Source organism: Gallinula chloropus, assembly GCF_964237585.1.
Source record: "Gallinula chloropus genome assembly, chromosome: 4".
NCBI classification, from domain to species: domain Eukaryota; kingdom Metazoa; phylum Chordata; class Aves; order Gruiformes; family Rallidae; genus Gallinula; species Gallinula chloropus.
In genome coordinates, this window is record NC_140088.1 from 83,774,363 (window position 1) to 83,798,036 (window position 23,674).

A 23,674-nucleotide genomic window follows, 5' to 3' on the forward strand; every position below is an offset into this window, starting at 1 on the left:
GGTTTTTCAAAGTCATGGTGAACATTGAAACAAGTAAGGAGAAAAGAACACGAAGGCTTTAAAAGAATCCAGTAACTTTGGGAGACCTCCAGGAGAGAGAAGATGCCTTCACATCAAAGACAGTTCAAGTTCCACACTGACTAACCCTCTGCCTGCACGAGCACCTTCTCTAGCCAAAATCCTGGCAGAACAAGAGAGGGAGCAACATCCTTTCTACACCTTTCCATAGCATCTCCAAATCAAAAGCTGTGCTGTACTCCGGTGCGGCTGGGAGCATGGCTCACCAGCCTCAGGCTAACACCGTATGGTTGTTACACCAGGTGTATCTCAGAAGCCTTTAGACAGTCACTCAACAGTGAGCAGGGAGAAGCATTCAGCTCCCCAGAGAGCTGACCTACAACGCCTACGGGTGTGCCCAGGCCGCCAGAGACCCGGCGCTGGAGCGCTGACGCGATACGGTTGGAGCGGTGTGTGGTACTAACACTGGCTTGAGGGCGATCTGCGAGGCTTACTGAGCTGCTAGCAGAGCACGACTGGAGGGCCTGACCTGGCAGGATGTCATGCATAGAGGTGGCTGGGTGGTCAGATCCCTTCTCTGCACACGAGCTTCGGTCCCAGTGGCGTTTTCCTGCTGGGTGGGGAAAGGCAATACAAAGGCAATAGTGGAGGGCTGCCAGTGGCAAGCGAGTCCTGTGGATGCAGGAGAGTGTAATGCTGAGTAGAAAATTCAGCTGTGATTTATACATAGAGGAGTCCCCCTGCTCAGGGCACGCTGGTGCCAGCCAGCCTGGGATGGGTTGGGAGGCGTGCAGTACTGATGGTGCACGGAGCATCGCTGGTCCTTCTCCCATGCTGTGAGATCAGTTTAGGGCTGGGTAACTGAGGCAGCATCACAGCTCTGTGCACACACATCAAAGGAAACAACACTGCTCATGGTCTGGTGGTGATGTCAGTTCAAGTCCTTTAAGGCCTCTGATGCCGGTGCTGTCACTTTGGGGAGCATCTCCCATATGGTCAGGTACTGGCACAACGCAGAGCTGGCTCTTCAAGCAGAGACCCTTCTTTTGGGGATACAACATATGGGGCAGCCAGGGAAAGAGGCATCTGAGAGCATCCCCTTCCCCTGGCTGCCCTGCTGAGCAGGCTCAGCAGACAGTAACACACCGGTCCTTACTGAGTTTAAGGATCCCTGATGTCGTCAACCAACTGAACACCATTCACCAGCCAGGGTACACCACTTCAGAGAAAGGAGATGTGGAAGAGTGCAGGCAGAAGAGCAGCAGGAGCTGGATGAAGGCATGTGTGAGATGGTTGGTTTCCAGCCCTCAAATGTCCATGGAGCGCTTAAATCATTGGTAGGATGAGTGCCTGAGAAGATGCTGCTTGGTCACAACAACAGGAACATCAGGAGGCATCTGCCTCTGCTGGAGGACTCAGCTCCTCCCCACAGGGCGGGTGGGTGACAGCCCACCACCCCATAGCTCCCTGGAGCCAGAGCTGGGATAAGCTTGGACTGGGGAGGAGCAGATAACCTTTCCTGCTAAACTCTGCAAACAGAAGCCACTGGAGCCCTCTTGTAAGAGGAGGGGGGAGTGCAGGGATGCTTGCAGCGTGTGTATTGGAGAAGTGCTCTAGGCAGGTGATACTGGTCTCTGGGGAGAGGTTACTTGGACTTGCTTTCCCCCAGTGGGATCTGGAGGAGCGTGGGAGACTGTTCCATGATGCGCACCAGCAGCTGGTCAATGTAGTTCTCCAGTTCCTGGATGTGCTCCTCCTTCTTGCTCAGCTCCTTCTCTCTCTGCAGCAGGAGCTGGATGAGTTCATCGTGGGTCAAGTGATAATACTTGGCTGACTGGTCCAGTACAGTGGAATCCTGTGGTAGAAACCAAGAGGAACATTCAGCAAATCAAATGAAAACCCCTGCTCCCTTCAGCATTTGCAAGGAGCAGCAACAACCAAAGCAGCCAGTATTTTCTATATCCATCTGCTTTCCAGACCTGGCCCGATGAGCCTGGGCCACTGTGCAGCTATCACATCCTGTCTTTACAGAGCTTTACAGTCTTCCCACATGCCAGTCACCCAGAAGTGCTGGAGACAGAACAACTGCCCAGACACCCAGGCCAAGGCAGCCCTCTCCATACAGCAAGAGGTGACTGCTCAGCACTTCCACCAGCTAAGTGAATCATTTAACTGGTTTACCCCAAAAACTGTGTCAAAACTCTTTTGCCCAGCAGTTAGAAACTAAGGGCATGGGCACAAGAGAGCCTGTTAGCCCAGCCTTAGCTACTCCACCTCTCCAAGGCTTCCCCATTCCCTGGTCCCCCAGCAGCAGGCCTAGAGAACAGCAGAAGAAAATTAAGAGCTGGAAGACCAGACCTCAGTAGCTCCCAGAGGATGAGAGCCCTGGGGGAGTCCACTCAGGTGAAGCCCAGCAGCAGCATTTTACATGTCAAGTTGAGGAGCAGAAGTAGAAGAAGGGAAGGAGAAGGCAAGCCCATGAGATTGTACCCTCAGACATATCCCACAGGTGTTTTGCTTGCCCCAAAGTGCCAGAATTTAAAATACAGCCAGGCAAGTGGCATCCGGGCAAGGCTCCAGGAAGCACCTTCCCTCTGTCTGTGTCAGGAGAAAAAAACCCCACCCCTTCAGGCCTTCAATCAGGCTGCTATCACATCCCCCACCTCCCATACCTTGCAGATAACCACACAAGCAAGGAGAGAACAACGGTGAGATGAGAAGGTCCAGAGGCCAGGTCACAGAGGAAGGCCAGCGGGAGGCTGGAACCAGAATCAAGGGGGTAAATACACATGGTTCTGCTCACACCCTGGCAGGACCTCCTCCAGCATCAGGTTCCTGTACCTCTTGTCACCTACTGCACAACATCTCGAGCAGGTGGGAACGCAGCTCTCACCTCAGTGGCAGGATCCTACCTTTAACATCTTTGAGTCTGTTTTCTCCAGGTGAGAGGACGGGGCCACAGGCTGGACGCTGCTTGTGGTGACCGTCTTCAGCTTCTCCAGCCCGTTGCTCAGAGCAGTCGTCAGGGGGGACCTGTGCTGCTGCTTCTTCTCGCTGGAGACCTCCTGCACTGCAGTGCTGATGGGCTTCACTGGATGAGGACTAAGGAGAACAAGAAGGTTGGACAGTTAACACCCTGCTGAGCTGGGGAGTGACACTGCTGCCTCTCCCTACGAGTTTTATGGGGATGGGATCCGCTTATCAAATTTAGTCACCTCCACACAGCTAAATCATCTTGTGTCTGCGTTGCTCAAAGCTTGCCAGCTCTGAGGGGAGAGCAGGCGTCCTTCAGAGCAGGCACCCCAGTGCTCTCCACCACTGCTGCCACCCCAAGATGAGATAAGGAGCCCCAGGACATGTGTTTGGCAGAGATACAGAACAGCTTCTCACAACCATACTCAGTGCTCTGTCCACACTGAGAGTGCTATGGGTCCAAGCTCCCAGCTGCCAGATGTTGGCACAACCCAGGGAATGTAACCCAGGTCCAATGTAATTGGGGGCTGCCACATCCACTGCCCAGGGGGGCATTTTGCTGCACAAGAGCCCCCAGATCATTGTCTCGAGTCACCACTGATGCTTCAGGGATGCTCCTGCACTACGGTGCATCATTTCCTGCACTGCCTCAGCCCAACCTCCTGCCCAGACTCTGCCTGCCTGGAAGACCCCACAGGATTCGTCCCTCTCCACTAGCTAAAGGGGAGGGCAGAAGATGGGTGTCTGAATGCACCTCTGTCAGTTAGGGGGAATTCCACTTCCATTTCTTTTTGCCTCACTCTTTACCAAAAGATTGTTTCTGGGCTGAACAAAACCAGTTTGCTTTTCAGCATGATGGAAAGAGAAGTGACCTGACTCTACCATCCTGCAAGGAATGGGCAGACCAGTACAACACATTTGGGATGAAAAGATCTCCAAAATCTACCCAGGAGCTCTGCAGAGCCTCTGCACTCATCAGATGCAGCTGTCACCCTACAAAGTGTGAAAATCCCACCTGCTGCAGGTCCAAACACCACTGCAGGGGAAGGAGGACGTCTTGCTTGCAAGAGCTCCCAAGCAAGGCAGCCAAAGCATAGTATCTCTTTACCAATGAAGACCTCGGGGCTTTGCTAGGATGGGCTGTGGTAGAAGGACCCACAGTCAGTCTTTGAGCTGCTAGCTGGGCTGGGACAGACCCCCTCTCAAGTCCAGCTTGTGCTGTAACTGCTCAACTGTGCTTTATTTGCTTTTTGGAAGCCGAGGAGGTGGCTTTCAACCCTGCTCCTGGTTAGAGATGATGGGTGAGGCTGGGGAGAAAGGTAGCACCATGGAAGGCATCAGGTGGATGGCCCAAATCCTCAAGGCTGGTGTCCTCATGCCTTGTTGGTGGTGACAGGATCAGGATGTACCAAGCACTTTCCCTGCTGTGCCGACACTGCACCTCTTCAACCACGATGATGCCTCCTGTCATCCATCTGCTAGGACAGGACAGCAATGGCAGCCACTGACCACCTCCACCAAACCAAGGGATCAACATCCCTTGTCAGAACTGTCCAAGCATGCAGCCAAGGATTCCCAAACAGCTTGAAAGGATGGAGTGGGACCCACAAATCTGAGTGGGAACCCACTGACAGCACCAGGGTTGGAGAAGTCACCAGTCAGCCTGGAGCACTCTCCACCCTTCACCAGCTGAGCTGCAAACACCATGACACTGCACAACAAGAAGCTGAGCAGTTCTCTGTTATGATGTAAGATGAGGTAAGGGTGAACTGGACCAGATCCTGAAAAACTGCTCATTCCCACGTCCTTTAAAACACAGAGGTAATGACTTTGCTTGCTTGAACCTCCTGCCTAGCCCCAAAACGAGTGGGGTTCACTGCAGGATGTGGGGAGGACAGCTCTGCTACCACTTGCACTGTTCCTCAGAACACAGTGTCTGGGAAGGAGAGTGGCAGATGGCCATCAGGACTGCTCACCACAGCCAGATCTGAAGACAAGCAGCCCCAAATACTGCCGTTGCCTCATGCATCCCCCAGACCAAGACCAGAGAATGGCTACAGAAGCAGGAGACTGACACCCCTAAGAAACAGGCCTGCAGGGCAATGGCCACCTGCCACCAACACTCAAACCATTTTAAAGCTCTTTTGGACCAAACTTACCAGGGCCACCCTACAGAACAGAAACCAGCAAGAGCCTTGGGATGCCAGTGGGATAGCTTGGATACATTTTGAAAGCAGGGGGACATTTCCCACTTGTCCCCATGCCAGTGGGAACACAGGAATTTCTGCAGAGCTGGAAAAGGTATTTAAAAAAAGAAGTCATTATCCCATTCCTTCCTGCTGAGAGGGTAGTGTGTGTGAGGCTCCTGTTGAGCACAGCAGGGGCTCTGCCCCTCAGCTTGTCATTCTGAGAGGATCTGAAAGCAGGAGGTGCTCCTCCACCTGCATCCTGCCCAGGGATGGTTGGCATCAGGTACTTCCAGGAGAGCAGAGATAGCTTCACACTTCATAGCCAACATCAGCTGATCCACCAGGACTTCAGAAAAGTCAGACCTGTTTCCACCTGCTTGGTTGATGAACATGAACTTCAGAGTAGAGTTACCTGCTCACACCAACAGCCTGCCCCATCCACTACTGCATCTCCCAGTGGACCTCAGTCTGTGATGAAGGTTAACACACTGGAGATAGAACATCTTGGGGTGATGGTGGCACAGCCCTGGTCCCTCTCTCTAAGCAAGCCTTTTTGTGTCCCAGCACAGCTCTCACCAATGCTCCTGAGGTCACTGCTGAGCACAGTGACAAACTGTGGAGATTCACCTTCAACACCTGGGAAATGAAGTCTTTATCAACCCATTAAAATGCTTCTTACAGACAAGACAACAAGTCCAAGGAAATCAGTCTCTTGTGGGTGAGCTGCTGTGCCTGCAGCACCACACAGCACCTGAAGGCCAGACCTGTGTGGAGCAGGGGGAAGGGAATGACTCAGGATCAGCAACTCTTCACCCACGTCTATCTGTGGACATGGCTTCTGAGCTCCAAGGGCCCCACAAGGAATACACTGAGATCACAGAGACTGGCATGCAATTTAACCTGAAACCTCCTTTTCAGAAGAGGATGATTCTGCTGAACTCCTGACATCATTAGGGCACAAAGCAGCGTGTGCCAATACCACCTTGGCACCTGTGACATCCCCAACTTTGTCACCTACAAGTGCCATGTCATGCTGTGAGTCACAAAGCTGGGTTTCTGATCAGTGGGTAAGGAACTGCACAGCTGCTGGGCTCCTCCACGGCTGTGGAGCCCCAGAACACTGTCATGGGCTGTCCTTCAGGTCCCACCTGTACCAGGGGATGTGACAAGGGACACCTTCCCAGTCATGAAGGCACCATCCCACCCTTCCCTGAAGGGCAGAAAGGGGACCCTCCATACACTTGAGTGTTGCAGCCTCCAAGCACCCACCTTATCCCAGCAGCAACAGTTGGAGACAGCTTGGAGAGCAGAGAAGGATCTGCAAAAGCAATCCCAAGACATTCTTCTGGTCTCTGAATCCCCAGCTGCATCTTTAAATGTGGCACACCAGAAGCTGTACCAGGACAGAGCCTCCAAGCTCCCGGTGACCAGACTGTGACCCAGCCAGACTGGGCAGACAGTGCTGGTGGCACAGATCAACCATTCAACTTGCCATCCTGAACAAGATGACCAGCCACTCTGGCCACCTGGGTCCCTATGTGCAGTTCCCCTCACTCCACAGGAGGGCACATAGCCCAGCACACCCAACTCCATAATCCACAGCAGGTACCAGCTCCTCCTCTGTCTGATGGAAGAGAAAGATGCTTTGGTCCTGGATGAGCCTTCATGCCAGTTCTAAGTTTGAAGCCTTTCCTTTTTCCTTCCACATCCTTTCTTGTCTACCTGCCTCTGACCAGCTTAACAGATGACTCTAGGAAAAGCAAGCATCACCACAGGGACCCCATAAAGGGCCCTTTCACCTCTCCTGTCATGTCAATTAGTCCTATCTCCCCAACCTTATAAAGCAGTGCAGATCCTCAGAGGTTTCCACAGAGACCTCAGTAACTCTTCAGAGGTTCTTCAATCACAGCAGCAAGTATTCAAAACATCCATTTTTTACAGGTAGAGAAACCAGAGCAGAGATGTTCAAGGACTTCAGATGTGTCTCATGACAGAGGCCAGCACTGACATGACAACCAGCTCCTCAATCCAAACCTACATTCCTCCCATGAACCAGCCAAGCCTTGGATAGATGCACAGAGTCCAAAGATGACCATGAGCACACACTGCTAACAACAAGAGCCCTGGGACTACACTCTCATTGACTGATTTTACCCTTTGGGGTCGCAGGACACTTCTCTTTCCATGAAACATATCAAGCCACCAAAATCAGTAGGTTTCTGTATACCTTTTATCTGCAGAGTTTAACAAGTTTATCTGTTGGAGGACAAACAATCCAATTAAGAATGATACATGTCAAGCCCACACTCAAGTCAAGGAGGGATCCCCCACAGAAGGGTTGGAGCTCTGCTAACGTCTGCCATCCCTATCCTCCTGCCCTCTCTATCCCAGGGAACTTGACGTAGTATTTTGGGGCTAAATGGGATTTTATCATTTCAGTTCCCCCCAGAAGCTCCATTTTCCTTCTGTTGCAGAAGTGAGGCTGATCAACTAAATCACTGCTAGAAGATCCAGGTCCCCACATAAACCCTAAGAGCGTGATCCTTGATGCCCTGTGCAGAGAGGTGCCATGCCCTAAACCCAGCATCTCTCTCTGCTTCACAGCATTTCTACAAGCCCAATGCTGACCTAGGAGGAGGAATGCCCCCTTCTTTCCTCCAATGCACCACCACGTACCCCCCTTCCCATTCCCATTCTCCTCAAGGCAAAGTCCCACTTGCTTCATAACCAATGGCCATCTCAGCAGGGGAGAGGGAAGAACAGCATTTTGCCACCACCCTGGTGACAATACCCTGGGGCTTTTGGGGTGTTTTTTTTTGCTATGGAGAGAAGAAGGATTTTAGTACCTGATGGTCATTTAAAAAGGAAAGAAACCAAAGCTGAATTAATGAAAAGGGAAGGGGCAGAGCTGCGTACATGCCATGAGGGAAGTCAGGAGAGCATAAACGGCTGGAAACTCTCCCGGCAGATATGGAAAAGGCACCTATTTTGCAAGCACAGGGAAGATGATGTAGCCCAAAATCAGCACCGAGTGACATGCAGATGCAGTTCTGGTATGGCTGAATTTTCAGCCAGGGCAGGTCTTGGATGCATCAGACCGTTTCCCCCGTGTAGGGCAAACACAGGACACCAGTGGCCATTCCCTGCTATGATCCGAGAGAGCCGAGGCTTCAAGCTGCTCCAGCTGGACTCTCTGGGACCATGGGAAGGTGAGGGAAGAGGACCTGCAGCAACTTGGAGCCTCCTTGGAGTCAACCATGAGCTGCTGACACTGAGCCAGGGTCCATTTATCGGCCCCCCAATAAGAGCAGAAGGGAGACAGGGTTCACCCCTACCAAATAACACATCCCTTCGCCTTCCCCAGAGTGCTCACCTGGTCGTCTGCTGGAAAAAGGGCTTCTCAGCTGGCTGTGTCTCCCTGGGCAAAACCACGAGCGCTGAAGCTTGTGTGTCACCGGACTGCGGCAAAGGGCAGGGCTGGGCGGCTGCGTGGCTGGTCGCGGCAGGGACCCCGCTGCTCGCGGGGCACGCAACAGGGGAAGGGAAATCAAACTGTTTAGGGTTAGTTGCAGCCACAAGGAAAGGGGTGGAGAAGGCCAAAGGCTGGATGTCATGCAGGAAAGGAGGCTTGCCTAGCGGGTCCCCGGGGAGGTTAGTGGGTTGGAAGCCTTGCCCAAGGGCTTCCTGGTGGAGGTTGGCAAAGCTGAAGCCTCCATGACCAAGCCTTTTGGGCAGCACAGCTTGAACAGGGAGGGAGTGTGGTGGCTTCTCCACAAAGGGATTGCTTGGGGAATTTGGGCTAAATGCTGGAGCAAAGGGATTTCGCAAGGCTGAAGAGTCCTGTTCGTGCCTCTCCTCCACCCTATCTGGCTTCCAGAAATCGGCCTTCTTGAAGTCTATCCTGCTGTCTGCTGAGCATCGGAGCCACGGCCCCTCAGGCTCAGTGGCAGGGGGTCTGCCCTGCTCTGCCTCCCAAGGAGGGCTGGTCACTGCCACAGGGGCACAAGGCTCAGGCTGGCCGTCCTCTTGCCCAGTGGGGCTGGCCACTGGCCTGTGCTGTCCCTCACCACCACCCCGTGCCAGCTCCAGCTGGGGTGGGCTCTCCCCAAGCGCTAACCTTTGGGGTCGCACTGCCAGGCTGAGACCCATGGGATGGCCGTCTGCCTCCTGCTCTTCCAGAGCTGTCCAGAAGCTTTCCAGCTGGCCTGAGTCTAGCTGGGAAGGTGGGTTTAGTCTCGACGTACTGGGCTCCTCAGGGAACGGCTCCTGTTGAGAAGCTGTCTCCCACTTGGCATCATCTGCAGCCCCTATCAGAGGAGATAAACCTGGCTGACTCCAGCTTTCCTCAGCACCTGGCTGGCTTAGTTCATCCAGGGACAACTTTGTTGGGCAAGTCTCAAACTGCTCAGCCGCATCTGTCTTACTCATCTCTGAGCAGTCTTCCCCCACAGAGGTCTCTTTTTTCCCCAGCTCGCTAGCTCTCGCCTCCAAATCAGCTACTGAGTCCACAGCAACAGATTCAGCATCCCGCGAGCCTGGGAACTTGCTCCCAGCTTCAGCTGCATCCACTCCCAGTGCAGGTGGGATGGGAGATGCCAGGACAGAGGGCTCGCTGCTCAGACTGCTCCTTGGAAGCTCCACATCTGCCTTCAGACCCTCCGTGTCTTCTCGTCGCCCCTCACTGCCGTCCTGCCTCAGCTGTGGGTCACGAGCATCCTCCTCACCATCTCCCCCACTGCCCGCAGCTGTAAACCACCTTGGAGGTTTGGGGGGTGGCGTGGTTGAGCTGTCTGCCACCTCCTCCCTCTCTTGGGTACCCGTCCATGGAGAGAGGACGACATGACTCTCACAAATGTCAGAGCTGAGTTTCACACGGCTCTCGCTGGCCTCCAGCCGCATGCTGGCCTGGAGCCGGTAGACTGAAGTCCGTATGTCAAATGTTTCCTCCTCGCTCCCAGCACCCTGGGGGTCTGTCCCTGGCTCAGGAGCCACAGGGAACCGTCGTGCTGCCACATCTGCGAGCACCTGTGGGGGCATGGCCACCACGTTGCTGCCTGGCAGCGTGTCAGAGGCGAGCTCAGGAGCGAAGGTGCTTCTGGGCAGCACGCAAGCAGCAGCGTGAGATCCACTCTTTGCTTCGAAGGTGCCCTCGCTGAGGAAGGCCGGCCGCGGGCTGAACGCGCTCTCCTGACCCAGGCGCTCCTGCTCTGCCACGCTCTGGGTACTCTCTGATGGGTCAGGAGTGGTTTCAGTGGCTATGGTCATCCAGCCGTTTGTCCCTGTGCTAGAGACCTCCTCTTCATTACTGTCCCCTTCCTCCCTAGCGCTGTTTTCAGCAGTTAGCAGTGTTGAAGTCTCTTTTTCCCCTGGATTTCCTGATGCAAACGCAGCTGTCCAAATCGCAGGCGTGCTGCTTTTCCTCCTCCTTCCCATCGACCCCACAGACACAGGGCTCAGCACATCTTCTATCACGGTTGCTTCCTGGGTTGTGCTCACCAAGTTTGCCCCCACATCTAAACTGGAGAAATTCGTCCAAGACCGTAGAGCTGTGGGCACTTCACTGCTGATTTGTGAATCAGCCTTTTCAAGTATCTTTGCCCCCTTCTCAGGAGCTGGCTCTGCCAGTATTTCTGTTGGGCTGGCTGCATCAGGATCGTCAATGAAAGCCATGCCCTCTGCCACCACCGAAGCAAAGAAGTTCTCCTTCTTCAGCTCTGGTTTGAGCCTGCTGGTCGCAAAGGCATCGAAGGTGTCATCCCACTCCGAGAGAGGAGGAGGGACGGCAGGTTTCTCATCCAGAGGAGGAAGGTCTCCTTGTGATGGGGGAGTAGTTTCTGGAACGGGGACACCAACGGTTTTGGCTGGAGACTCCCTCTCCGGGTCTGTATGTCTTAGGGAGGCAGAGGGACTGCAATCCTCAGAGGAATAAGAGTTCCCAGCGACCTCTGTTGAAGCATGCGGCCCAGACGGGAAACTAGAGAAAAAGTGAGTAGGTGAAGGAGAATTTAGTACCTGGTCAGCGAGGAGGTCCTCAAAGAAGGGATTGCTCTGCAGGGAGTTGAGGAAGGGGTTGGTAGGGGACAAGCATCCGGACTGACTGTCTCCAATAGCGGGAGAGAGGTTAGAGCTTGGCATGCTAGTGAGATGGGCTACAGCGGCAGGAGGAAACTGAGCAGGGGAGCAGGGAGGAAAATGAGAAGGAGCATCTGAGCTGGTTTCTACCTGAGGAGACACTTCCAGGCTGTGGAGGGAAGACAAAACAGTCCTCCTGGTTAATGCCGTGACAGTGCTGTAAGCATACACCACACACACACTCCAAACGCTTCAGTTCAAAGCAATGCAATGACCAAATACGGACTCGTCTCTCTTGTTAGGCAGAGCAATGATTATGGAGTCAAGGCGTGGAAAGGGCATGCACAATAAAAAGCAAAGGGCAGCCCTTCTTCTAGAATAATCCTCTGATTTTCCCCTCTCTGCCTTACCAAGCCCAAAGACTCAGGAGCCCGAGAGGTTTTTCCCACCACCTGCAGCCCAAGGACTCAGCTCAGTGCCAGTGCACGGCCAGGACAGGCTGCACATGAGGAGCCAGGCTGAGCACTCAGATCAGGATTACCTGAGCCAGTAAGGAGTGAGTCTTTCCCAGTTTACCCCAGTACCTTGTTATTTGTTTGGCAACACGTCAGGATGACAGTGGACTCAGTGCTCCCTCTCACATAGGAGGGAGGGTAGCAGGGCTGCTGGCAGCTGAAGAACAAGAGCCGAGCAGGAGCATGTGGCCAGGATGTGGCCCTGGCTCAGCTCTTGACTCTGCCCAGCCTCCTCATGTGCCCTTCGTCACATCACTTCTGGCCTGAGGTCCTGAGATGTCTGAACCCCCACTGGCAACCCCGTAAAGGAGGGAAGGGACTCAGCACATCCTGACTTCAGGCTGTCAGACTCCTCCTGCACTTCGCCCCGAGTTCGACAGTCAATTCTTTGCTGCTTTTTTAAGGGGACTACACCAACATTTAGGATTTCATTGATCTTCCTTTGGCAACTCCTCCAGCAATGAGCATCACCACCCCTGAGGAAGACTTGACAGGTCGGAACTGGCCATCTTGAAGGTTTTCACATCACAAAGGGTGAGGTCTGGACATCCTGTGCCCCAAACGGTGCTCTGGCTCCCTCCTCCCTGTCCCCTTGACTCACCCCTGCCAAGAAAAACCCTGTCCCCAGGATGGGGGCACTCAGCACATGCAGCTGCACTGCCCCATAACCAAACTGGCAGGATTACTTCCTTCTGCATTGGCCACAACAGCTGAGCTTCACAGAGACCCCAGCCTTGGTTTGGGAGAAATACAGACATTGATCAGCCAGCACTGGGCAAATCAAAGTTTAATGAGGAATGAATAAAGTAACTACCTTGCCAAAAACGCACAGGGTATGTCCTGGGGCTGCATCAGAGTGTTTCCCTGCCTCACCTGAGTTGCTGGTAGGGATCACAGGCAGAACCAGAAGATGACACTCACTGCGCTGTCAAATGGGAAAGTTGCTTGGACAATGATTTTCATCTGTTATTCTGAGTGTCACAAAAAGCTTTAGACACGTTTTAAAGCGCAAAAATGCCACCTTGAGGCAAAAGTTAACGATGTGTGAAGATGCAGTCGGCATTGGTTGCTCTTAAAGCAGGCTGGCTTAGGCGCCAGCAAAGGAGCGATGCACAGACAGGCAGAAACCTGTGCACGCTGCAGCAGCGGCATAGGACCAACTTCTCCCCACTCCTGGCAGCTTCAAAGCTGCTCTCAAGTGTCACTTTCTGAGCACAGCCTTGGAAAGGTGCCTGTTTGTGCAATCAACACCACCAAAGTCCCCTCCATCCCCAGTTTTTAGGGAGTCAACATGTAGCAAGCAGCCAAGTGCAACGGCCTCAACTCCAGCACCCATCAGACACCACACCAGATCCTACCAGAACCCAGTAATACAGGCACAAAAAAACCACCCAAACCCCTTCATTTCCACTCAAACCTGCAGCTCACTTGGTGCTGCAGGCAGACACAGCGTGTGGGTGCCCTCTCCTGCTGTCCCTAAGCAGCAGTGACCACGGTGCAGGTGCCCATCCCCATCCCTGCACAGCCCAGCCACGCTGCTCCGCACCCTCTCGCCGCTCAGCCCACCCGTGGGCAGCAGCGCGGGAAGCCCGTTGCAGCGGCCGTGCACACACCTCCACAGAAGGGAGCTCTGAGCAGCCCAGCTCCTCCCCGCTGCTTTGAGCTCTTGGTGAGCACAGAAAAACTCCAGGAGAAGTGATGGGAGAAGCTGGTGGAGAAGGTGATGGACCTTTAGGCACAAATCACCCCACAGAGACCAGCAGCCGCCCTCTGCTTGGGTGCTAACCTCTCCAGGCACGCTGAGACCTGGGGATGGGCATGTGGCTGGGGTGCTCTGCACCTGAACCCTGCCTCCGGCACAAGACCCACTCCAGACCATCCACAGGGCATCTTCATCCTGTAAAAGACCATCCATGACACAGCAGCAGTGCAGCACATGAGTATTTGTGCAAGGAGATGAGGCAGCCCATCTCAGCCCTATTTGGTGTTTGCCATCCTGAAAGCCTCACGGCCGTGGCTTCTACTAACAGAGTCCCTCAATTCTCCTGCTTTTCTGAAGGCAGAAGGTGCTGACAAAAGCCTGCAGCTGCTGGGGAGGCTCCAGGCTCCTCAACTGAACAGACACACTGGAGAACAGGCTCCTGTTCACTGCCACTTGCTGCAAATTAAGTTTTTTTTCCCTAATCATCATCAAATTTAAGGCCTCCAGAACAGCACAGCTGCCCATGACTGAAGTCAGGACAGTTCACAAGATGCACAAGTGGGTTTTATCTGTGGTAGAACAGGGCAAAACATGACATATTTTCCTTTCCAGCTAGAAGGAGAAGGCAACAAGGTCTAACTTAAACCACCCCAGTCTTAGGGTAACTGCAAACAGCACCTACCTCTGCTTGCTCCAGCAATTGCTCCTCACTAGCACTTCCTTTAATACTTTGGTCCACATTAAGATCCCTCATTCACAACTCTGTTTAAACAGTATTTAGTGCTGAGTAAGAGCAACCAAGACCTGATCCAGCCAGCTCTGCTGGGCTCTAGCTCTAAATGGCTACAGAGCATTAATCAGCTTCAGGCTCCTAATGAGTGCTTGCTGCTAACGACCTTCACAGCTGCCAGAAGACTGGTTGAAGTGCCTTCCCCAGGGGATGGCTGATGATAGAGCAGCTACTAGGCCTGGCAGATGTGGTGGGTGAGCAGTGCCCTGAATTGCACTGACCTCACCCCTATGGGTGGAGAAACAGCTTCAAGATCTCTTTGAATCCACCCAAGATGCCCATGTCTTCCTTCCCCAAATCACTGAACCTTTTCCTGGAGGGAAGCAAAACAGAAGCGATGCAGCTGCTCCCTCCAGTACAGTAGGACCCAAATCTCTCCCCTGCCAGGCAGTGGTCCCATATCATCCCCTCCCAGCTTGTGCAGCAAGAGCCAAGCTAAAGATGTGACAAAACTGAAATCCACCTTGTTTTGCTGGATTACAGTTTTCTTCCTCCAAATCCCCCTACTGAAGCTTCACTGCCCATCCCTGTTCCTGCTGGGACTCACTGGATCTTGCTGGGGGGCTGCACAAACCCCTCTCAGCTGCAAAGTCCTGGCAGCAGAGCCCTGCTCTCCCACCCCACAAAAAAAAAAACCCAACCCTTTCCTCTCTTGGATGAAGGATGCTGGAAGTGCTCAACAAAACAAGGAGCCGAGGATGGTGTATTCCTCTAGAGGGAAACCTCCGCTTGCAGCAGCCCGATTGAAGCTCTCTGCTGTTCTGAAACGCTGACTCACCCTCCTCCTCCTCCTCCCATAGCCCAGCACACAGCTCTGCCAGCCAAAATAAATAGCTGGTACCTTTCTGCCCTCATTTATTTGTTTGGCAGAGCTTCCCAGACGCGTTTTAGCCTCTCAGCAGAGAAAGAAAAAAAAACAACCCCAAAAAAATCTTGCTGAGCAACCCCCTGATGGAATGTCTATTTGAAACAGCCTGTTTAATGCAGGGAGATTATTTCCACACCCCCCCCTGAATTTCAGGCAGCCACCCCAGCTCTGCAGTCACAGAGCACCGTCCCCAGCCATCGCAGCCCATCTGCAAGAGGGTGGGTAACTCTGCACTGTGAATATAAAACAGCACATGCGCTGAAAAAGCCCAGGGTTGGGGAGGGGAAGGCTCAAATCCAACCATAATGCACCCAGGTTTGAGCTGTGCTGAAGCTCAAGTGGAAAATCCCTCCTAAGAGGGCTGGATCCAGGGAAGCACTGTGACCTTTCCATTTATAAGCTGGGTTTTGCACCATTTCTCCATAGAGAAGCAGACAGACTGGGCTCGGTGAGAGTGAGTGAGCCAGGGAGGGTGGAAAACCAGCAGGACCAGGGTGCTGGAGGTCCCTGCAGCAGCTTCAAAGCCTGGCAGGGATGAGGAATTTCCTCCCACCAACATAAGCAAGGCTGGCACAGCAGGATTGGTGCAGGAAAGAGCTGGGAAGAAGACATGGGTACAGCTGCCTGGGACATTTTTGTAGAGGGTGGGAACCCAAGTGGGAAGGAGTCACAGGATACACACAAATGTTGCTTTTAAATAGCAAATTCGGAGGTGAGATCAAGGGATTTTGCTATCTCTTCTTTCCCCTTGGTCCTCACATGTCCCATCACCCCAGTTTAAAGCAGGACTTGTCTGTTTTGAGAGGTTTGCCCCCAAAGCACAAGAATTAAAAAAACCCCAAACCAAACAAAACCAAAAATCACAGGATAGGATCTGGGCAGGAAGAGCCAGGTTGATGTAAAGTGCTGACCCCAATACCCACTTCTAGGGGTGGGATTGGGGGGATGCTCTACCTGGACAGCTACAAAGGATTCATCTAACCAGCACGGAGCTGGTGCCAGCTTAGGATTCGAGTCACCATCCTTCACGTCCATTCCTGGGAAACTCAGGCTCAGCAGACAAAAGAAGGGGCAGAGGCATTTTAAGGGTCATCTTTCACCCTTGTAGGCTCCATGCACCCCTCAGTGCCAGAAGGAAAACATCCAGTTCCATCCCTGATCGTTTTTACCCTGTGACTCATCCAAAGCAGGCGTGCAGCTCTGCAGCTCACACTGATACATGACCCTGACTGCTCCTGGGACAGACTCCTCTGTGGTGTCACTGTCACCTGCAATGCCCTGGCTCTCACAGCACGGTGTTCCCCTTCATCAAACTCTGCAGCCTGCCAGGTTCTGCTCCAAAAGTCCCATTGATGGTGCTTTGAAGGGGCTGTCACACACATGGGTGTTCAATCCCACCAACAAACTCACCTGGTCCACTTGTGCTGCTCCTCACTGCCAGCCTGCCCAAGGACTGTGCTCCAATCCTTACAGAACCTTCTTTCCTTTTCCAGCATTTAGGAAATATATATTTTAGGAGAACATGTTGAAGAGTGAGGAATTTGAGTCAATATTTGGTCTCAATGCTGGATATAAGGCTACAGACTATGGGAAGAGGAGCGACAACCAAGGCAGGGAATGGTTTTACATTTCCCCTCCATGAAAGCAGCGACAGAGGGAAGGGGCTCTGACCTATAAAATGGTGTGACTGCAATTATTTTTACAAGACAGAGCATGATTTCTCATTTTTTCCCATTGCCAGGCAAGAGATGTAGCCCCACTTTATCATCCCAATTCACGCTGCAGGAAGCAGGACCTGTGGAGCTCTGATAACATTGTAGAAAACCCTGAAAATAGTTAAACCAATTGTTTTACCCCCAGGCCTTGCCTCAAATAAACCTGCTGAGCTTCTTCCTTACATACAACCCTTGACCACACAACCTTAAAAACAACAAACCTCAAACAGTCTTTTATTCAGGTCTCCAAAGAGCACACGTTATCTTCCTACTGCTTCTATTCAAACCAGTATCAAAGACCCAGTAGTTGCCAGGGATTAGCAAAGCTGGAGAGAAAGCACAGCCTGTGGGACCTGCTTCTTCAAGAATCAGCCAGCCTACATGTGAGTAAGGGCTGATGGCAGAGGAGTGGAGCCCTCTCCCTGGGTAAGAGAGTGAGGGGATTTGCAGCTCGCAGGGCAGTGCCAGCTCACGTGTGTTTGCTGCTGCATGTGCTGGCTTTGGCTGGGATAGAGTTAATTTCCTGCACAGTCCCTGGTACTGGGATGGTTTGGATTTGTGCTGGTAACACAGGGAGGGTTTTGTTCCTGCTGAGCTGTGCTCACACAGAGCCAAGGGCTGTTCTGCTCCTCACACCCCACCAGTGAGTGGGCTGGGGGTGGGACTCAGACTGGACCAAAGGGACATCACACATGGCATCACCCTCAGCAATAAAACTAGGGGGAGGAGGAAGTGGGGGGCGTTTGGAGTGGTGGTGTTTGTCTTCCCAAGCCCCCATTAATGTGTGATAGAGCCCTGCTACCCTGGGGATGGCTGACACCTGCCTGCCATGGGGAATGGGGAATGAACTCCTTGGTTTGCTTTCCTTGTGTGTGGCTTTCGCTGTTAAACTGGTTCTACCTCAAGCCAGAAGCCTCCTCACTTCTGATTTCCCCCTCAACCCCCTGAGGGGGGCAGTGAGCAGCTGTGTAGGGCTTAGTTGTTCACTGGGGTTAAACCACATCAGTCCTTTTGGGCACCAACCCAGGGCACAAAGGGTCTGAGGTAACAACAGATCAACCAGAACATATTACAAGGGATTTATGTCTGTTAACAGTTGGGAAAATCTAACAGAGACCAGAGGGTAACAGTGGGACTGTCCAGGCCTGAATGAAGTCACAGTGCCAATGCTGCATGTGCTGAGGCTTCAAAACCAACTGGAGTCCAAGGCTGCCAAATGTTACACCACAGCTGGTAGTACCAATACGTTTCCCCCGATGCCCCTGGCAGCAGAGCGTGGGGCACAGTTTGCTTTCACCTGGTGGTGTGTCCAGCACCCCTGGAATCAACAGGGAAACACAGCCCATTTGCCATGGACTGATCCAAGCTCCTCTGGAACAAGGTGATGCTCCTGAACACCTGCACTACCTTGATGACATCACTGTGTGGGACAACAAAGAGGAGGAAGCATTTCAGAAGGGAAGAAGAAGAAGAATCCAGATTGTTTTGAAAACTGGTTTTGCTATAAAACAAAGTGAGGTCAAAGGACCTGTACAGGTTTTAGGAATCAAACAGCAAGATGGGTGTCATGGTATCCCAGTGGATGTGGTCAAGAAAACAGCAGCTGTCTCCACCGACTGGCAAAAAGAAACACAAGTGGGTTTGTGGAGAATGCATATTCCACGTTACAGTCTGACCTTAAGCCCTCTCTATTGAGTGACCTGGAAGAAGGTGAGGGCCCCTCACTACAAGGAGGACACTGAGGGGCTGGAGCATGTCCAGAGAAGGGCAACAAAGTGTTGAAGGGTCTGGAGCACAAGTCTGGTGAGGAGAAACTGAGGGTACTGAGGTGGTTCAGCCTAGAGGAGAGGAGGCTGAGGAGAGACCTGATTGCTCTCTCCAGCTACCTGGAAGGAGTTTGTAGCCAGGTGGGGGTTGGTCTCTTCTCCTAAGTAACAAGTGATGGGACAAGAGACCTCAAGTTACACTGGGGAGGTTTAGATTGGATATTAGGGAAAAATTCTTCACCCAAAGGGCTGTCAAGCACTGGAACAGGCTGCACAGGGAAATGGTGGAGTCACTGTCCCTGGAGGTGTTCAAAAACCATGCAGATGTGGCCCTCTGGGACACTGTGTAGTGGGCATGGTGGTGTTGGGTTGATGGTTGCACTGGATGATCTTAGAGGTCTCTTCCAACCTTAATGATTCTGTGATAAGAACAACTGATAAGAATGGGGTCCTGAGCAGCATTAAGCCTTTGAACAAGTTAAACAGGAGATTGTTCTGCAGGATACCATGGGCCAGTCCCAGCTACTGATGCTGGGCTGGATGTTCAAAGGGAGCATCCCCTTTATACATCATGCAACTGGTGCTACATGGAGTAAGTGGGTCACACTGGTCACACAGGGAGCTTGAATGGGAAACCCCATTCTGGAAGTGATCATGGACTGGCCAGAGGGCTGAAACTTCTGAGTGCCACCAGAGGAGGGGACACCTATGTGAAGAAGCCCCTCTGTATAGTAAGCTATCAGAAAATGAGAAGCAATGTGCCCTGCTTACAGATGGGCCCTGTCACACTGTGAGAAAACATCAGAGGTGGAAAGCTGCTGTATGGAGTCCCACAGGATGAGTTGCAGAAGCTGCTGAAAGAGGTGAATTGAGCCAGTCTGAAGAGGTGAAAGCCATCCAGCTGGCTTTAGACACTGCTGAACGAGAAAAGTGGCCAACGCTCCATCTCTCTACTGACTCCTGGACGGTGGCCAGTGCTCTGTGGGGTGGTTACAGCAAGAGAAACAGAGCAACTGGCAGCGCAGAGGCAAACCCATCCAGGCTGATGATTATAGCAAGGCATTGCTGGAGAAGCTGGGTGTGAAAGTACATCATGTAGACACCCATCTACCCAAGAACTGGGCCACAGCAGAGCATCACCACAATGAGATGGTGGACCAGGCAGGATCCCCACAGTACATCCAAGGAACTTGCTGGGAGAAACAGTCTGGGTTACTCCTTCCTCAGGAAAAGGAAAACCTATTCATGGGATTGTTTTTGCTCAAGGACCTGGGTGCACTTGGTGGGTAATGCAGGAGGATGGAGGAGTCCAATGTGTACCTCAAAGGAATTTAATCCCAGGTGAAAATAATCCATGATCTGAGTTGCATGTTATGGGGATTACTACAGCAGGAACCACCCAAACTGCTGGAACACAAACCTTCCAAGCAGAGCATGTGCAGAGGTAACCTGACCTGAGCTGGCTTTGGTGCTATTACCTCCATGCAACACACCACCTCTTCTGTCCTGAGCGATCACCACAGCAGCTGGAGCCCAAAGTCAAAGGCTAAATGAACTCTGTGGACGTTTTGAACACATTTATGGACCTTTTACAGACATTTCACAGGGGTGGTCTACAGACCAAGGGAGTGATATCTGCATGTTGTATCAAAGGATTGTCTATTTGGATCTCAACTCTGGAGTTTCCTCTCTTTCACTCTTCCCATTCTCTCCCCCATCCCACCTGGAGTGAGCAAGCAGCTGCATGGTGCTTAGTTGCCATCTGGGGATAAACCACGACACTGGGTCAGCAAAAACCACCCACAACAGAAGGGAAAACCTTTTTAGAAAGCTGAAGTTAAAACCAGCTGAAGGTCAGCAGCTTCCTTCTTTTAGAAAGGGTATGGTTTTGCAAGAGCAAGTGGTTAAAGACAAGCTGTGCCAAACTCATTTTAGCTACAGGCTAATTTAAACCTTAACTGTAAAGCATCTTTCTAATTACAGACCTTTTAACTAATTACAGGTTGAGTTTTTTGGTTGTGCAAAGGTGACTGACTGCTCTTTCCCCATGTTCACCTCCAGGTGAAACTTGACCTATCCATGGTGGGGAAAAAAGGGTGAGAAGATGCTGCTTGCTCAGCTGACAAAAGCCCCAAAGCTGGATTTCCAAAATCAGGAGAGCAGGAGGGCAAAAAATACTTTCTGCAGGTAAGTCAACGACTTAAAACTGCTGGATTCAAAAACTGGTTCTCTCTACAAAGGAAAAGTTTATATGCTTTCAGGTCTAGAAGTTACACAGCTCCTCCAGCTTTAAATGGACACCCATAAAATACTCACAGATAAGCACTGCAAACTTTTCAGTTGCATATGCTGGAGTCCATACACAGCTGGTTGTCACAACAGAGGTGGCACCAGACCACCTGATTCAACCTGACACCATCAACACCTAATAAGCTCTTCAACAGCTTGGACTGGAATCAGTAGCATAGTCCACAAGGGTATTTTGTGTAAGGAAGAAGAATAAAATCAGAAAAATTAGAGCTCTGGTGTAATTGGAATAAGTAATGACATTGTCATTAATGGTCAAAAAGAAGTGATGAACCAGGAAAGTCATACTAGACAGTCCATCTCCCTGTGATGGTGGATGTCCTGGTTTTGGCTAGGATAGAGTTAATTTTCTTTCTAGCAGCCAGTGTAATGCTGTTTGTGAGTTGGGATGAGAGCAGTGCTGACACCACCTTGATGTTTTAAGTTGTTGCCAAGCAGTCTCAAGGACTTTTCACTTGTTCATGCTGCCCTGCTAATGAGAAGGGGGGTAGCACTCAGGAAGCTGGGAGGGGACACAGCCAGGACAGGTAACCCAAACTGGTAAAAAGAGGGTATTCCATACCAATTGTGTCATGCTCAACATCAAGTGGGGCTGGTGGGGAGGAATGCTCAGATCCAGGACACACAGTGTCTGGGGACAGAAAGGCTCAGCTGTACAGTCTGAGTTGTGCAGTTCAGTGAGGAACTGCATCGTGTGTCACCAGTTTTGTAGATTTTGCTATTAAAGTTCTATTATTGTTATTTCTCTCTCTGCTGTCCCAGTAAACTGTCCTTTTCCCAACCTGTGTGGTTTGCCCTCTTGCTCTTCCCCCCTGCCCCAGAGAGAGTGGCTGCAGGGTGCTCAGCTCCCCACTGGGGGCAAATCCACAACAATGGAAAAGCCATACAGTCTCCCACTGCCCAACCTGGGCCACTAGCCAGGATAAATCCTTCTTGTAATGCTCCCCAAAGATGCTCATCTATGCTAGTCCCTGAAGCCTGATACACTGGCCTTCTCCCTCAAACCAGGCAGCTCCAGCACTCTGCCATCCTCCATCTGAGACTTCTCATAACGTCCACTTTAAATCTCCCTTGCTTCAGTTTAAGCTCATTACTTCCCATTTTCAAATCTCAAACTGCAACCAAAGCCCATTCAGATGCTTATAAACACCCCAGTGGTGCCTCTCTTGAGTTTGCTCTCTCCAGCCTGTGCTGCTTCAAAGTGATTCCTATTTTTGGGAAAGAAAACCCCAGCCAGAGGAGTTGTTGCATGGTTCATCCCAGTTCCTACTTACAAGACAACCACAGCAAACCGACTCTAAGCAAAGCTCAGCTTCAGCTTCGCTTGAAATTACACTGTGAGCACTGAAGTAGATATAAAACACCCTCAAAAACCAGAGAGTGAAAACCCTGTGGGAGAAGAAAAGGCTGGGAGTGGGTCCAGCAGCTGTCATTAAAATGAAAAACAAAAAAACCCAGAGGGTTGTTAGCAACCAGCAGCATTTAAGGGCACCTCTGCACTCAGGGTGACTGGCCAGTGGGTTGGATGTTACAGGCATTTGGGAGTCAATTCACAGCAGGATCAGACATGCTGCCCTGAAGACAGCAGCATCTGTCAGAGGAACAAGGAGGGCAGGGCTCACACGTCAGGGTGTAACTCACGCCCGGGTCAGCAGGCGTAAACCCACGAGTTCCTCACCCCTGTGTCCAAGAAAAGGCAGATGCAGAGGGCATGTCCCATCCCACCACACACGTACATCACAGGCTCACACACTACTCCGCTGCCTGGCTCAGGCAGCTCGTGGAGCCACTGCCTGAACACAGGATTTTTAATGTGGGGTATTTTCATACTCTGCCCTTTCTACTCCAGGACTCAAACAGCAGATTTATCATCACAAATTTTTAAAAAAATAAATTAAGAGAGCCTCAAACACAGCATTCAGAGACACGAATCCTTTAGCCCATCCAGAAACAAACCTCACGCTGGGACGTGACACCAGACAACTACTGGGGTTCCAGTGAAAGTAGGAACGGCAGTCTCAGCAGTCCCAGGAGCTCAGGTTCATCTCTCCTGCTGCTGGAGCAGCTCAAGGACAGAAACACCACATCCTGCCTGGTCCTTCCCTTCCCCATTGCCTCCCCTGTGCAAACCTGGCTTCACTCCCCAACAAAAGGCTTTGGGGTAAAGAGCTCTGGGTATTCCTAATGCAGCTCCTGCCTGCCTCGGTGTCCCCAGCTCTGCCCATGAAGCTGGGAGAGCTGACAGTGGCAGGATCAAGCCTTACCGGACCCTGTGGCTCCTCTCCTGTCGTGCAGACAGCAACATTCTCCTCTCAAGGCATGCAGGACAAGGACACGTGGCTTTCCATTCTTGTGAAGCAGGGTGGTACCAAGTCCTTGCCCCTCTTTGGCCTTAAAGACCACTAGGAGCACATCTTCTTGTGAGGTGAGCCAAGGAGAACTTTGGAGGCTGCCCCTGTTCTGAAGCCACACCGAGCAATGTGCTCAGCCCCTCGCTCACGTCTGCACAACACACTAAAAGCAGTTCAACCCATGTAGGAATCTGGGTAGGCTGAGTAAACTGTGAGTGCCCTCCTCATTAAGGGAGGCTTAGACTGAATTAAAATCCTTCTGCTTAACAAATTAGGTTAAAGTCAGCCCAGATTAGAAAATCCCTTCAATAAATCAACGCTCCAGATTCAACCAGCTCTCAACTGCTGGTTATTTTCTCTGGCTGCTTTTAACTCTGTTTTCTCTCTTGCTGAGCAAGATAACACCAC

The 23,674-nt window shown here is 51.9% G+C and overlaps 1 protein-coding gene across 2 annotated transcripts in view; it reads right to left on the reverse strand.

The window, feature by feature from the left end:
- Positions 1-1,663: 1,663 nt before the first annotated feature.
- RAB11FIP5 (RAB11 family interacting protein 5) overlaps positions 1,664-23,674 on the reverse strand; it is a gene marked incomplete at both ends in the record, with an annotated part of 41,272 nt that continues 19,261 nt past the window's right edge. The window contains 3 exons of one of the 2 annotated variants that reach the window (XM_084262715.1): positions 1,664-1,873; positions 2,931-3,120; positions 8,554-11,154. In XM_084262715.1, the coding sequence (XP_084118841.1) occupies positions 1,664-1,873; positions 2,931-3,120; positions 8,554-11,154 (3,001 nt within the window). Of the gene's footprint in view, positions 1,874-2,930; positions 3,121-8,553; positions 11,155-23,674 lie in introns of those variants that run through there. The other variant, XR_014617234.1, reaches the window with a different exon arrangement.